The sequence below is a fragment of the Aulonocara stuartgranti genome (genome assembly GCF_965226115.1).
Source record: "Aulonocara stuartgranti genome assembly, chromosome: 18".
Classification (NCBI taxonomy): Eukaryota; Metazoa; Chordata; class Actinopteri; order Cichliformes; family Cichlidae; genus Aulonocara; species Aulonocara stuartgranti.
Window position 1 is genome coordinate 5,429,136 of NC_138954.1, and position 16,108 is coordinate 5,445,243.

The window sequence follows — 16,108 nt, forward strand, 5'->3', positions numbered from 1 at the left end:
ACCTGGGTAAATCTCAAAACATCACATTTTTACTGCTTACCTTCGGTTTGCACTGAGGTGGAGTGGGGGAGTATGTGTAGCAATTACATAGAAGAATATTATCTGTCTCAGGTCCTCGTTCCTCCAGAGTAGGAGTGTACCTGGATCACAGAGCAGGTATTTTGTCCTTCTACAGCGTCTCTGAAACCATGACTCTCCTCCACAGAGTCCAGACCACATTCACTCAGCTGCTTTATGCTGGACTTTCTCGTTACAACGCTGGAGACACTGCTGAGTTCATTAAAATGAAATCGACCCTTTTCTGTTTATTAAATGTACTATTGTCTGTGTTTCAAAGAAACAGAAAACACTCTAATTCACGAAGCTTTCATAATGTTTTGAGCTTTGATCTAAATTTTAATGTTAAATGATAAATTCTTTATCCAGGTTTCTCCAAAGTACCAGACTTTATGTCAGGACTTGATTTTTGTTAGACTGACCTGATGAGGGCAGTATTACGCCTTTGATACTTCCAGCTTAAGATCGAAGAAGAATAGCGGAAATGACGTCACTGAGCGCTTGCATCGCGAGTTATATTTGAAGACTTTGATTTGAATGTATCAGTTGTTGTCGCAATAATGTCTTCAGTCCAGTATCTGCGAGAGGTTATCAAGGAGAGATTAACTGCTGCCGCAGAACAAATCTTCTCAGAGTTTGAAAAAACGATCGTCCGGTATGAGGAGGAGATCCGTCAGCTAAGGCCGCTGGATATCAGACCCGGGATAAAGTCGCACAATACAGGTGTGTAAATTTGTGGAGGAATGGGGGTTGCGGGATCCTCGCGGGAACCCAACTCTGCTTAGATTTTACCATGTGCGCTTCACACTACCGTAACTTATCGACTATTTAAGCTAGAAAAAGAAATTACAGGGTTACTGAAAGAAGAGAGGCTGAGTTTTACGGGGATATTTGGTGTATTACGGTAGCACAAACCGTTCGCAAGCTACTGCTGTCTGAAGAACCAAGATTCACTAACGTAATCCCTCGACCATTTGGGCAAGAGAGACATTTCAAACGGTTACTGAAAGACACGAAGAAGAGCTTTACGAAACTTTACGGTGCATCATTAGAAAACACGAGCAGTGACGGTCCAATCACATGTATGGAAAAGTGGCAACGCTCCAAAAAGGCCTCGAAATTTAAAAAACTAAGTGGCCATTGCTCAAAAACTTTATTGTACATATTTAGTATAGTTGATGTTGTGTTACGTTTGTTCCTGTTGAATTAATATTAGGTTTGTAGCTTGAACCTATTCGCTGGAACGTTTAAGACGATATAATTACACAGCAAAGCAAGACACGAAGTAGCCAAAGTTCTTCATGTTTCTCGTGCGCGGGAGAGAACCGGACAAACGCCGTTCCTTCGCTTGACCCCAGTTGCTCTCGTCCGCTCCCCCGTAACACTGCTCTTTTATTGAGGTTACATGAATATATATAGGTTCATTAACATATGACGTCTACATACAAACAAAGAGTACCGTGTGTGTGTGTGTGTGTGTGTGTGTGTGTGTGTGTGTGTGTGTGTGTGTGTGTGTGACCCCATAAATGACTTCCCTAAACCTGCTGGTCTGGAAGTCCAGCAGTTCATCTAAACAAAAGGCACTTAGCCTAAAACAGATATAGCCACGTTTATCCTACCATAAAACAATAAGAGAAGGTACGACCTCTCCCATGCTCCCAGAGTGCTCTGGAATGCAGACTATTAAGGATCAAACCTCTACCAATCTAAAACTAATTATAAAACTCTAAGCATATATAAGTAGATATTTCTAAGCATAAATGACAATCAACAATACAAAACCTAACAATATCAGTTTCCACTTAACTATAAATCTGAAAAAAACAGTCCTTTTTTTTTCACTTTAAACTGTTGTTTCATTGCCATAACAATACAATAATGTAAAATGAGTGCCAGGGGGCAAAAGTATTCACTTTTAGTTTGATTTCTGGCCCGTTTACAGCCAAAATGACCAAAAATTACCAGGCGGCCTAAATGATGCTTGGTCAATAGCTTTCATGATCATATTCAGATCATGCTGCTGTTCATTTGTTTATTTTGTTTGTTTGCACATTTTGTGACGATCACTGGCGGTCACTTTTAAAAATTAGACCCCAGACGGCTTTAAGGTTATCAGTGTCGCCCAGTGAAAAAATGGCCAGGAGTGAATGTTTCTGTGGCAACATCTGCAAGAACGCAAGAGGCCGTGAAACCATAAGCTTAGTTCTCAACTCCCTTTTAATTGTTCTTGATCTTTCTTGTGATCACATTAGTTACTGATTTCTTCTGTCCCTTTGCTGAACACGAAGGTGATCAGCAGGTCTTTGACCAGGAGAGGAGCTCCAGTCTCCACCAGCAGGACCCAGAGCCTCCACAGACTAAAGAGGTACAGGAGGAAATCTGCAGCAGTGAGGAAGGAGAGCCGCTTGAACTGAAGCAGGAGGCTGAAGAAATTGATGTGTGGACCGGAGAACAGCTGGATTTGTTGTGTAAACCTGGAGTAGAGCTGACCACAACAGGTATGTAAAACTGTAATATACAGATTTCATAATACTGAAATGAATAAGACTCATATTAAAACATCAGGTGACGATATCAGAGTTGACTCCTCAGGAAGAGAGCTCACAATGACACATGCATTACCACCTGGCATACTACCTCACCTAAGACGTGTTTTCTGTTAGCACAGTAAAATAAAAACTGGGTTTAAAATCTTCTGTTGTTTAATAAAAAACAAAAATTTCCTCCATATAGATTTAAGTCAAGTTGACCCAGAACTGTATGCAGAATGTAGAAAAATACCCACAAGGACCAAGTTGGAGTAGCGAGCTGTACGCCTCATAAATTATGACTTTCTGTATGTAAACAGAATTCTTTGCTGTTCACTGCATGAGAGAGAATATTTAAATATCGCTCACATATCTGAGAGACCTGCTCACAGTGTTAATTTTTTCTTGTGTGTTGTGTCCGTCAAGACCTCCCACAGCAACATGATTGTAAGGAAAACTGTAGCCAGGAGAGGAACTCCAGTCTCAACCAGGAGGACCCAGATCTTCCAGAAACTAAAGAGGAACAGGAGGAAATCTCCCTCAATCAGGAAGAAGAGCAGCTTTCACTGAAGCCAAAAACCAAAGACGTCATCGTCTGGACTGGGCAGGAGCTGGACATCATGTGGAACCCTGAAGTAAAGTTGGAAAGAATAGGTATGCAAAACTTTAATAGACAGACTCAGTTTTGTGTTAAGAAATCTAACTCCTGTTGGATCCTTATCAGACCTCAGAGGTATGTTATAGAGACACATGGAGAATCTAAGGTCCAACTGCAATAAGGAAACATGATGTAATATTCTAAGAGCCAAAATGTGTAGCCCTCACAGTGTCGCCCTTGTCAGGACTGTCCTATGTTGGAAATAATTAAGTTGAGTACAAGAGAGAGGAAGACTCCCTACAATGAGTTGACACATCAACTTTTTATTTATTCCTCCATATACATTTTTGCCATTCATATTGTCACGAGTCTTTTCTGTCGCGAGTCCGTCTCTCTTGTTTGTTTTTGGCCCACTGTGCACCAGAAAGAGGAAACCAGCGGCTGAACAACAGCAGCACATTTAAGCTTGATAAGCTGTTGTTAGAATTTATTTAATATTAATTTCTACACCAGGACCTTTTTCTACGTAGCTGACGCTGGTAACTGTGCAGGGGCGGATCTAGCAAAGTTTAGCCAGGGGGGCCGATAGGGCATTAACAGGGAAAAGGGGGCACAAAGACATACTTTTCTTTCTTATTCTCATTTAAAATGTCTAGCTTTTAATAAATAATTATCTGACACCCAAAGTTTTAATTTGATGTAAAATGAATAGAAGTCCATTACTGTACCGTATTTTCACGACCATAAGGCGCAGTCTCAGTTATGTGTGCCCTTACTGTATTTAACACACACATAAGGCGCACTGGACCATAGGGCGCATACAAGTACCGTATGCGTATTTAAAAATAAAGCGGGATCAAACCTGAGTTTGGTACTCACATTTTTATTACCAGTAATCGTCATCATCAACAACATACAAGCATACAAGTGTGCGTATTTAAAAATAAAGCAGGAGCAAAACTGAGTTTGGTACTCACATTTTTATTATCAGTAATCGTCATCATCAACAACACACAAGCATACAAGTGTGCGTATTTAAAAATAAAGCAGGAGCAAAACAAAGTTTGGTACTCACATTTTTATCATCAATCAAACCCATCGAAGTCCTCATCCTCTGTGTCTGAATTGAACAGCTGCGCTAAATCTCCATCAAACATGCCAGGTTCACTGTCTTCACCGTCAGAGTCACTTTCCGTGCCGTGCGGCTCCTCGGAAACGATGCCGGCTTTTGCGAAAGCTCGAACAACAGTGCCAGCAGACATGTTAGCCCAAGCATCTACAATCCATTGGCAAATTGTGGCGTAACTTGCCCGGCGCTGCCTTCCACTCTTGGTGAAACTGTGGTCTCCATCGGTCATCCATCGCTCCCAGGCTGCTCGCAGCCTTACTTTGAACGGGCGGTTCACACCGATGTCCAGCGGTTGGAGTTCCTTTGTCAGGCCTCCCGGAATGACAGCAAGCTCACAGTTCATTTGTTTCACTAGTTTTTTCACATCGGCTGTGAGATGGGCACGCATAGAGTCACAGATTAAGAGCGATGGTGATGCGTGGAAAAAACCACCTGGTCTCCTTACATACACCTCCCTCAGCCACTCTTTCATCATTTCCTCATCCATCCAGCCCTTTTCATTTGCCTTAATGATGATTCCTGCTGGAAACTTCTCTTTAGGCAAAGTCTTTCGCTTAAAAATCACCATAGGCGGCAGTTTCTGTCCATTAGCATGGCAGCCAAGCACAACAGTGAAAGAAGACTTTTCATACCCCGTTGTGCGTATCGCTACCGTGCTGGTCCCCTTCTTCTCCACAGTGTGACTCACCGGGATGTCGAAAGTGAGCGGGACCTCGTCCATGTTTGTGATGTGGCTGGGCTGGATGTTTTTGTCGCCGATGTGTTTGCTGCAGTAGGAGCGGAAGATGGCCAGCTTTTCCTTATAATCCGCTGGAAGTTGCTGCGCTACCGTAGTCCTGGTCCGGATGGAAAAATGGCTCCGTTTCATAAAACGAAAGCACCAAGACGGACCTCCTTGGAAATGTTCAATGTTCATCTCTTCAGCTAGTGAAACTGCTTTTAGCCGAATGGTGACCGTCGAAACGCTTCTCCCGCTCGCTCTTTGCTCGATGATCCACCGCTCGAGTCTTTCCTCCAACTTGGGCCACCTCGCCTTATGTCCGCGGAAACTCAGCTGCGTTTTCTTGACCTGCCGGAGCTTGTTTTCCATCTTCCTCCATTTGCGAACCATCGATTCGTTAATCTTAAATTCTCTCGCCGCTGCTCGATTTCCATGTTCCTCCGCGTAGCTGATGGTTTTCAGTTTAAACTGTGCTTCGTAAGCGTGTCTCTTTGCCATTTTCAGGGTTGTTAAAACAACAATGTCCTGCATAATGCACATACCTGTTCTTTTATACAGGTATGTGCGATTGTCCCGGTATATACGATCAACGCCCACACTTCACCCTTTAACGTTCTCATGGTGTTCTCTACTACGTCCTCCTTACAACACATAGGGCGCACCGCACTATAGGGCGCGCCGCACTTTTTGAAGAAAATCTAAGACTTTTAAGTGCGCCTTATGGTCGTGAAAATACGGTATATAGTAACTATTAAGTCTAATATATATATATACCTAACTAATATATAAGCTATAGTACAAATATGTAAGCTATAGTACTTTTTCCTTTGGGAAGGTACCATCTGTGCAGTCTGCAATTTTGTTGAAGAAAGATGTTGAAACTATTTAATATTTTAATATATTGAAAAATAATTGATTTCTGTGCATTTTTTTTTCCACACTGCATCAAATTAAGGTTGATTACGTCGATTAAGCATCATGAGGTGGAGCGTGAGGGGTGGTTCCCTATTTTTTATTTATTTATTTTTGTTGTTGCTGGGAGTTGGAACTAGGGCTGCCACGATTAGTCGACTAGTCACGATTACGTCGACTATTAAAATCGTCGACGACTGATTTAATAGTCGACGCGTCGTTTGAAGCTTTGTAAGATCACAAAAGACGCAGGAATGAGTAGTAGGATTTAAGAGTGTCATAACAGACTGAAACAGAAGATGGCAGCACTGCATGTACAAGGATGCCAGCTGCCGTTAAACCCCGAAGAAGAAGAAGCAGCTGTGTCCCATAATTCATAGCGCAGCCCAGCGCAGTTGTCAACAATGGCGGCAGCTAGTTAGTTTTAATGTTACTCTTATTATTCTTTCTGGCTCACAAAATAAACGTTTAACATATTTTCAGGCGAGAATGTAGCTGTGTAAACCTCAAATATCTGCTCAGTTTATCAGGACACCACATATTTTCAAAAGCGCTCCGACGTTTTCGGAGACGTTTGTTACCCATTAGCTCGTTAGCGAGCCGGGGGCTAGGCTCACTAGAGCCGTGAGAACACCGGACTCCCGGCAAATTGTTTTCAAACCCACCGCCGTCTTTGGCTACTCAGGTTAAATATATATAAGTCACTTAGATAACTTAAAAATGTTATTGTTTGGCTTTTTTTTAGTATTTTATTTGTTCCTGAGTAAATCGGTTTGGCTGAGATTAAAGTTATAGTTTTTACACAGCTGAATAAACGTCAAGCAGACAGCTGATTATCAGAAGCGTGAGATGCTCCAGAATATACTCCGGTGTCCCGTTATATTTTAGATAGCAAGGAGCAGACGGCTGAGTTTATTAAACTTCACCGAAACAATCTGCAGATGTCATTAAAATTTAATAAACTATCATCTTGTCTTTATTTTTAGTTAGCACATACCTTAAACACTTCAAGCTGTAAGCTAATGATAGTTATATAAGAGCAGCTGGATGCTGGTGCAATAAGCTGTAGGTTTTACGTCCAATGGATGATGATCTGATTAGTCGACTAATCGCAAAAATAATCGGTGACTAGTCGACTATCAAAATAATCGTTTGTGGCAGCCCTAGTTGGAACCCTATTAGTTAGGTTGCTTAACATTTACGCTAAGTACTCTTTAAAATACCAGAATAGGGAGGATGGTGTAGGTTTGAGTTTATTAGATTGATCAGTATTGCTGAACTATGAAATTATTTTTTTTTTGCATACAGGTATAACAGAATAGCTTTAGTGTAGTTGTTGTTTTAAACTTGAGTATGAACTTATACAAAATGCAGCAAGATATTTAAAAAAACACACTATATCTGATTCATATCGGTATCGGCAGATATCCAAAGTTATGATATCGGTATCGGACATAAAAAAGTGGTATCGTACCATCTCTAGTTTTTGGTGTGCCACCAATTAAAACTTTTAACTCACTCAACCCATCTGGAGTGCAAAATGAACAAACTTTAGACAAACTGCCCGAAATGCGTTGACAGAGACATTTCAGGGACTTTGACAGAACTAGAAAAATATAAAGGCTTTAAACAAGATGAGAACTAAGGATGTAACCAAAGCCGTGTGCCGCTTGTGGAGACGTGTCGTGCGAGCAAAGTACTTAAACACGACTAACTTGCATGAGAACGTACGTGTCCACCATCCTGCTCAGTATGCTCGGCTATCACCAGCTTCTACAGCTCTATCAACAAGCACTTGGGCGCACTCTGAGGAGGGTGCATTTATTTGAAGATGAAAGGGGGTGCTGTTAAAACAGCACTATTTATTTATTTATTTATTTATTTATTATTTTTTGACTCCTTCTATTAGCTCCATCATTAATAGCAAACGTACTCATGGGCAAATAAATAAATAAATTGCCCGTGTAAAAACAATCTCCTATGGGCTCAGCCTATCGTCGATAGTCTATATATGCGTTCAGTCACACAACCCTAATAGTTAGGAAGGATTTTATGTGGCGGTAAGTTCTGCATTTGCTTGTGTGCAGTCATATGGCATTATTACAGAAAAGTGTCCCAAATTTCCCACGTGTGGGACTAATAAAGGTTATCTTATCTTATCTTATCCTTTTTAATCAACTCCCACTATGATTTGTGGATAAATAATTCTTTAGCTTGTGTAACACGACCTTTTTCACTCATTCTCAAGATGTTTTATTCATATAGGGAAATAATCCCAACAACGGTGTCCTGAAGGGGCTTTATACTGTAAGGTAAAGACTCTACAATATTAGAAAGAAACCACAACAATCGCACAACACCCTGTGTTACGTTTCCCTAAAAGGTCCGGGGGATGAGGGAAAGTAACAAAAAGTGTCCGGGTTGAAAAAAGGGAGGTGGGGAGGCAAACTGGTTAAATTGAAGAGTTTTATTAATGTTTCTCTTAATAAATGGTAAATGGCCTGCATTTATATAGCGCTTTACATATCCAGTCATCCACCCATTCACACACACTGGTGATGGCAAGCTACATTGTAGCCACAGCCACCCTGGGGCGCACTGACAGAGGCGAGGCTGCCGGACACTGGCGCCACCAGGCCCTCTGACCACCACCAGTAGGCAACGGGTGAAGTGTCTTGCCCAAGGACACAACGACCGAGACTGTCCAAGCCAGGGCTCGAACCGGCAACCTTCCGATTGCAAGGCAAACTCCCAGCTCTTGAGCCACGATCGCCCCTAATAATTAAACTAAAAGCTGGAAAAGCCACTATCACATTTAGAAGACAACAAAACCCTGGAATCATTAGTCAGAGTAATATTTATGAGAATCTCACAGTTTTTGTTATAGCTGAATTTTTGTGTTGTTTTGAAACGGCCCCTAATGTTTGATTATCTTTTTATTTTCATAAATTAGATTTCCTCCATTAAATGATACAAAAACTGAGCAGAAAGCAAGAAGTGAAGTGTTTGAGTTTAAAGTTTCCACCTCATCGATTTTCATTTTATTTTTTTCAGTCAGTTTAAAGAATTCCAGGTTTCCCTTGCAGCATGGAATGGAAAAAAAAATACTTTACGACATTACGGTTTGGGATAAATATTGTTAAATATTTATGTTCTTTTTTCTGAAATGTACGATTCCAAACTTAAATCGATCACAGAAGAAGAGTGTTTTTCATAGGGTTTGTAAATGAGCAGCCAAAATGGTCTCACTGAGTCAGCAAAACAACTTCTCCCCCAACATGCCTTTTATTGGCTTATCTGAGCGACATGCTTACCATGTGGAGACCTGCTAATGGCTAAGGTTACCTTGTAATTTCTCAAATATATGTTTTGTTTTTTGTCCCTTCAGATTTTCCACAACATGACTGTAAAGAACAGGAGGATCTTTTGCAGATTAAAGGGGAACAGGAGGAACTCAGTACCACTGAAGAGGGAAAACCGTTTGTACGAAAGCAAGAGACTCAAACTTTTCCTGCTCGTAAAGAAAGTGACCAGGGTGAACCAGACCTAAGTAGTGACCAGCTCCTTTCTCACAACTCTCCTGACACAGATCAGGATGAAAGCAAGGATGATAACTTACACAGAAATAAGTTGGAGGAAATCGTATCAGAGCTGCCAGTTCAAAATTCCAAGACAGTATATTTATGTGGCACCTGTGGGAAAAAATTTAATACTGCAAAAAACTTGAATCGACATATGAAAATTCACACAGGTGAGAAGCCACATTGTTGTAGCACCTGTGGGAAAAGATTTCATCGGAAGTCGCACTTGACTAGACACATGCAAATTCACACAGGTGAGAAGTTGCATTCTTGTAGCACCTGTGGGAAAAGATTTAATCGGAAGGAACATTTGAAAATGCACATGGAATATCATACAGGTGAAAAACGATATTCCTGTATCACTTGTGGGAAACGTTATAATGTAAAATCAAGTTTGGAAACCCACATGAAAATTCACACAAGTGAGAAGTCACATTGTTGTACCACTTGTGGGAAAAGCTTTAGTCAGAAGGGGCAGTTGAATAGTCACATGCGAATTCATACAGGTGAGAAACCACATTGTTGTAGCACCTGTGGGAAAAGATTTACTCTAAAGACATATTTAACTGAACACATGAAAATTCACACAGGTGAGAAGCCGCATTGTTGTACCACTTGTGGGAAAAGCTTTAGTCAGAAGGGGCAGTTGAATAGTCACATGCGAATTCACACAGGTGAGAAGCCATATTTTTGTAGCATATGTGGGGAAAGATTTAATGTAGTAACAAATCTGAAAATACACATGAAAAGTCACACAAGTGAGAAGCCGCATTCTTGTAGCACCTGTGGGAAAAGATTTAGTCGGAAGGCACACCTGACTAGACACATACAAATTCATACAGGTGAGAAGCCGCATTCTTGTACCACTTGTGGGAAAAGCTTTATTCAGAAGGGGCAGTTGAATAGTCACATGCGAATTCACACAAGTGAGAAGCCATATTTTTGTAGCATATGTGGGGAAAGATTTAATGTCGTAACAAATCTGAAAATACACATGAAAAGTCACACAAGTGAGAAGCCGCATTCTTGTAGCACCTGTGGGAAAAGATTTAGTCGGAAGGCACACCTGACTAGACACATACAAATTCATACAGGTGAGAAGCCGCATTCTTGTACCACTTGTGGGAAAAGCTTTATTCAGAAGGGGCAGTTGAATAGTCACATGCGAATTCACACAAGTGAGAAGCCATATTTTTGTAGCATATGTGGGGAAAGATTTAATGTCGTAACAAATCTGAAAATACACATGAAAATTCACACAAGTGAGAAGCCGCATTCTTGTAGCACCTGTGGGAAAAGATTTAGTCGGAAGTCACACCTGACTAGACACATACAAATTCATACAGGTGAGAAGTCGCATTCTTGTAGCACTTCTAGGAAAAGATTTACTCGAAAAAAATATTTAAATGAACATGCGAGAATTCACGCAGGTGAGAAGCCGCATTCTTGTAGCACCTGTGGGAAAAGATTTACTATAAAAGCATATTTAAATGAACACATGAAAATTCACACAGGTGAGAAGCCGCATTCTTGTGACACCTGTGGGAAAAGCTTTTCGCAGAAGGGGCATCTGAATAGACACGTGCGAATTCATACAGGTTAGAAACCACATTGTTGTAGCACCTGTGGGAAAAAATTTAGCTCTTCAGTACAGTTGAAAATGCATATAGGAAACCATACTGCATGCTAAGTTTAATTTTTAGAAAATGTTGATGGTAAAACAAAGTGTTTGGATCTTTGGAAACTCAGCGTCTGACAAAACTTTATTTTCAAAAGGTTTTCAGAAGCTCAATTTCTATGTTTACTTGTGGACAAAAAAACAATAACTTTTTTCTGCCTTTTTTTGTTATTTGTGGGCTTTGACTTGGCTAAAGGTTCTCTTTGAACAGTGCTTGAGATACTTTTTGTCTTGATGCAAAAAGAATTTCTCAAAAATACACTAGAGAATATCTGTTTAAAAAATGCCTGTGTACATATCGAGGAATGGAGGGATAGAAGTGACAAAAATGAATTGATTAAATACACCATTAAATAATTCTATTCAATGTGTCAATAAATAGAGGTTTGGGGTAAACGCTGTTCGAGTCAAAACCATTGCTTTGGCCGGGTTGCCATTCTTTTTTTTCTGGGCGTTTCTCCACACCAACAACTGGCATGTGGAAACTAACTGAACTGTACTTTGAAATACCCTGTTTGTGTGTCACCAAATACACTTTCAATATTTCTTTTAGCCCAGTCTCATGGCAAAGCCTGTGGGTGTGATAGGAATGATGTGGAATCCAGTAATTAAAGGAAGGGGAAGGGGAGTTTACAGGGAATGACACTGTTAAGCAGTTGATCCATTTACTCGAATTGTTTGTGACCCATATATTTATGTCAGTATCTATGTTTATATCATACTTTTATGTGAACACCTGTTGATACCCAGCTGCTGTTTTGAGCTTTAATAATTTGGATCTAAAAAAAAAGTGTAACTTTGACAGTGCTGTTTTCCATTTTGACAGGTTTGTGACATGTGATTGGTGGAAACTAGACAAAGATGCATCTAGTAATTATTTTTATCTATATGTCATTTGGAAGGTCCAAACTGTCCAAAGTTGTAGAATAGCCTAATTACGAAAACTTGTACCTTACATTTGGTAGTGCAAATTGTTTTAAAGGAATAAAAATCTGAAGTAGTATTAATTGCTTCTCACTGTAAAGCTGGCATAACAGCCATTATTCCTGACCCTATGAACTCACCTGAGTCAAAACCTGTCAAAATAAACTGAAGATAATGGCTGAAGAGGTCATTGGAAGAAATCCCAGAAAGTTATGCAAGACAAGTGTTGATTATCAGAAAGATTCAACACATTCAAGGGGCTTAATCATACTGACTCCCTTGATTCTCGTCCTCACTTTCCAGGTCCTCCACCGCTTAGTCACCTGTAACCGCTCAGTTATCCACAGTGTGTCCAGCAGCTGTCTGCAGCTGCAACCGTTGAGCCAATATTCTGTGACACAGTTTCTTCAGCACCTGAGCCCTTCTACAGGGAGTTGATTCGCTGCGGGGGATTCCTGAAGTAATGCTTGCTGATTTTCAGCTGCTCACCACGTTCATTGCCCAATAAGACAGAAAAATTATCCTATCTTGTAGGGCAACTGAGGTGAAGGGTATTAGCATAGGCCGAAGCGTATTTTTCTTTTCACCCACCGGCCTATTTGTATTTTATTTTATTTTTTTTTTGTGAACTGAATACATAGGCCCTTTTGAAATTGAAACTATTATCAACCCACTAGCCATTAAACTTAAATTGCCTACAGTTCTTCGCATTCATCCTACTTTCCATGTCTCAGCCTGCTGCCCTTGCGTGCTATTGCATAGAGGATGGCACTGGCCACAAAAGATTTGTAAAAATATCCTGAGGATTGTATGACAGATGTTGAAAGACCTCAGCCACCTCAAAAAATAGAGACAACTCTGGCCCTTCCTGTAGAGTGGAGTTGTGTTTTTAACCCAGTCCTGTTTGTTATCCATGTGTACTTCACTGTGTTTGTAGTCCTCCACAATGTCCACATCGTCCCACTGGATTGAAATAGTGGTCCATGGTTTCATAGTCCTTAAAAGTCCACAATCAAGTCAGGTCACTTTCAGCTGCAGATGATTCTGTTTGCACTACGTGACAAAGGAATGAACCACAGCCTGGTACTCATCACTCTCACTGACGCATCCAACCACCGAGGAGTCATCAGAAAGTCACAATCACAGTGCTCGCCGGCTGGCTCAGATAGGCATAGACACGACTGAGCATGTAGATGATTGCAAGGCAAAATTAACACACATGACAGATGGAATGACGCACAAAGGGTAACCTGTAAACAAGAAGAGGAGACAAAACACAAACTGAGTAAGAGAGACACGAAGAGAGACAAAGCCATCACTGAGACACATAAAGGATGAGGGAGACTTAAACACAGGGGATATGACAGACTCAAACACTGAAGACACGACACTATAATCACCATAGTGGGGAAGGCACAGACATGGAAGGAACCTAAACAGATAAGAACTAAGTAAGAAAACCTGGGGAACATAATACAAAAAGGCATAAAACTTAAAATGCTGGATCAAAAGGCCCAGAACCAGGACAGAACCATATATAATGCAAATGCTCTTTCAAACATATAAAACACATTGTACTCCTTTTAGAAGGAATATCAGAATTTTTCTAAAGACTTGAACCATTATTATTTTATATTTTAACATGGATTTCAGTGTTTTATTATATCAGCACATTTTTAACCTGGTTACAAAGAATTATTATTAGATCGATTAAAGAAAATCAGGAAAATGTAAACTGACAAACAAAACAAAAAACATTTATTGAATAAATCAATAGGCTAACACATAATAAATCCTGTTTATTTACAAATAACCTATATTCATATGTATCATGTTGATAACAACAATGTTTATATTTATAAATAAAAAAGTCACATTTATTAATCATGTAAATAAAACGCATTTATCATAAACATCCACATGATATCAGAAAGAAATTATCCAGTTCAAATGACGTTCACATTTTGAACATCGACGTCCAGGTTGGGTCATGGTTGGACGTTAAAATTGTGGACCAAGTTCAAATGTCTACAGATGTCCAGAGAATTGGTCATGGACCGACAGACCCAATATAAACATGATCTGCACATCTATCTGACGTCCAATATTTAGTAGAGAGAGTCTGACTGTCATGATCTGGATGTCTGAGCTTCCGTGGTATCCGGCCATGGGCAGGGCCTACAGCCTCCCTCACCTGGAGCTGATTGAGTCAATTAGGCTGGAGATTTAAGCTCCTTCCTTACGCTGTTTCCTCGCTAGTTCACCAACAACCCTATGTTGGTAACCAGGCCTCACGCGTCATACCAGTAATTTTCAAGTACTTTACTTACCTTGTGTTCTAGTTGCTCCTGGTTATTCCACAGTGCTGAACAACTCATCCTGGAAATGTGGTTCACCTGCCTGCTTTTTGGAATTATGTCCTTGCCTCACCTGCCTGCCCTCAAACTACCACGAAACCTTTAACACTCAGGACAGCCGACACACACCACTAATCCCACCTGGACCACAACACCTCTCCTTCAACACTTCATCTCCCACCTGCACAGTAAGACAAAGAAATTCATAGCCTCCACTCTCTCCAGAACTCCTCACTGGCTACCATTTTAACACTGCTCTCCTCTCTTCCAGCGGGTACCTAATCACCAGTCCAGCTCCCGTTGCTTTCTTGGACCCGTCACTCTGCTTTTACTCCTCTCGCCGAGCCAAGACCTCACGCCCTGTTTATCAAGCCTTTAGTCGAGTGCCATTGTAAACATTATCCTTGTGCTGGTTCGTAAGCAAATGCTTCGAGAAGCTGGTCAGGGTCTTCATCTGCTCTGCACTACCCGACTCACTGGACCCTCTACAGTTCGCATACCGCCACAACAGGTCCACTGATGATGCCATAGCCCTGACACTACATACTGCCCTGTCACACCTGGAGAAGAGAGACACGTATGTGAGAATGCTGTTTGTAGATTACAGCTCAGCATTCAATACCATCGTTCCCTCGAAGCTGGACAGGAAACTGCAGGATCTAGGACTGAGCAGCTCCCTCTGCAGCTGGATCCTTAGCTTCCTGTCTGACAGACGCCAAGTGGTCAGACTGGGCAGCATCACCTCATCCCCCATCACACTGAACACTGGTGCTCCACAGGGGTGTGTACTGAGCCCTCTCCTATACTCACTCTACACCTACGACTGCACAGCCACTAACAACTCCAACATCATTGTGAAGTTTGCGGACGACACTACAGTGGTGGGTCTTATCACCAATGGTGATGAGACGGCTTACAGGGAGGAGGTCAGCGCCCTGACCCACTGGTGTCAAGACAACCATCTCACCCTCAACGTCGCAAAGACAAAGGAGTTGATAGTGGACTTCCGGAGGTGCAGAGAAGTACACACCCCCATCACCATCAACGGCGCTGCTGTGGAGAGAGTGAGCAGCTTCCGGTTCCTTGGTGTACATCTGGCTGAGGATCTTACGTGGTCAGTACACACAAACAAAACAGTGAAGAAGGCGCAGCAGCGCCTCTTCTTTCTCAGGAGACTGAAAAGATTCGGCATGAGCCCCCGCATCCTCAGGACCTTCTATCACTGTGCCATTGAGAGCATCCTCACTGGATGCATCACCACCTGGTATGGCAACAACACCGCCTACAACTGTAAAGCTCTCCAGCGAGTAGTGCGGTGCTCAGAACGGATAATTGGAGGTGAGCTTCCCTCCCTCCAAGACATCTACAGGAAGCGCTGCCTGAGGAAAGCGGGGAGGATCATCAAGGACTCCAGTCACCCCAGCCATAAACTGTTCAGACTGCTTCCATCAGGAAGGAGGTTCTGCAGCATCCGGTCCCGAACCAGCAGACTGAGAGACAGCTTTTTCCATCAGGCCATCAGACTGCTGAACACGTCATAGACACCTCAGCTTCACTACTGGAACTTTAACATTATGCACTCCACACTGTATATAAATGCCACTTGTTTTGCACATATTCAAC

General features: G+C 41.5%; 1 protein-coding gene across 3 annotated transcripts; it reads left to right on the plus strand.

Moving 5' to 3' along the window:
- Nucleotides 1-510: 510 nt before the first annotated feature.
- On the plus strand, nucleotides 511-15,508 carry LOC309694495 (uncharacterized protein). 3 transcript variants are annotated; one of them, XR_014272892.1, is made up of 5 exons: nucleotides 511-780; nucleotides 2,346-2,555; nucleotides 3,012-3,239; nucleotides 9,334-14,673; nucleotides 14,757-15,508. XR_014272892.1 is itself a non-coding variant. In XM_082514626.1 (5 exons), exons 1-4 carry the CDS (start codon nucleotides 618-620, stop codon nucleotides 8,216-8,218), a joined length of 609 nt encoding a protein of 202 aa, XP_082370752.1. In that variant the 5' UTR covers nucleotides 520-617; the 3' UTR covers nucleotides 8,219-8,257; nucleotides 9,334-9,417. The 3 variants fall into 3 exon arrangements, 2 of the variants coding, with proteins under 2 accessions (XP_082370751.1, XP_082370752.1); XM_082514626.1 differs by lacking the exon at nucleotides 14,757-15,508 and adding an exon at nucleotides 8,211-8,257 and having other exon boundaries at nucleotides 520-780; nucleotides 9,334-9,417; XM_082514625.1 differs by having other exon boundaries at nucleotides 9,334-15,508.
- Nucleotides 15,509-16,108: the final 600 nt, after the last annotated feature.

Bases quoted from the DNA above. Each gene is read 5' to 3' on its own strand.
- LOC309694495 (XM_082514625.1), top strand. From the start codon at position 618: ATGTCTTCAGTCCAGTATCTGCGAGAGGTTATCAAGGAGAGATTAACT. The intron at 2,556-3,011 runs GTATGTAAAACT...GTGTCCGTCAAG, and splicing joins AGTAGAGCTGACCACAACAG to ACCTCCCACAGCAACATGAT. The intron at 3,240-9,333 runs GTATGCAAAACT...TTGTCCCTTCAG, and splicing joins AGTAAAGTTGGAAAGAATAG to ATTTTCCACAACATGACTGT.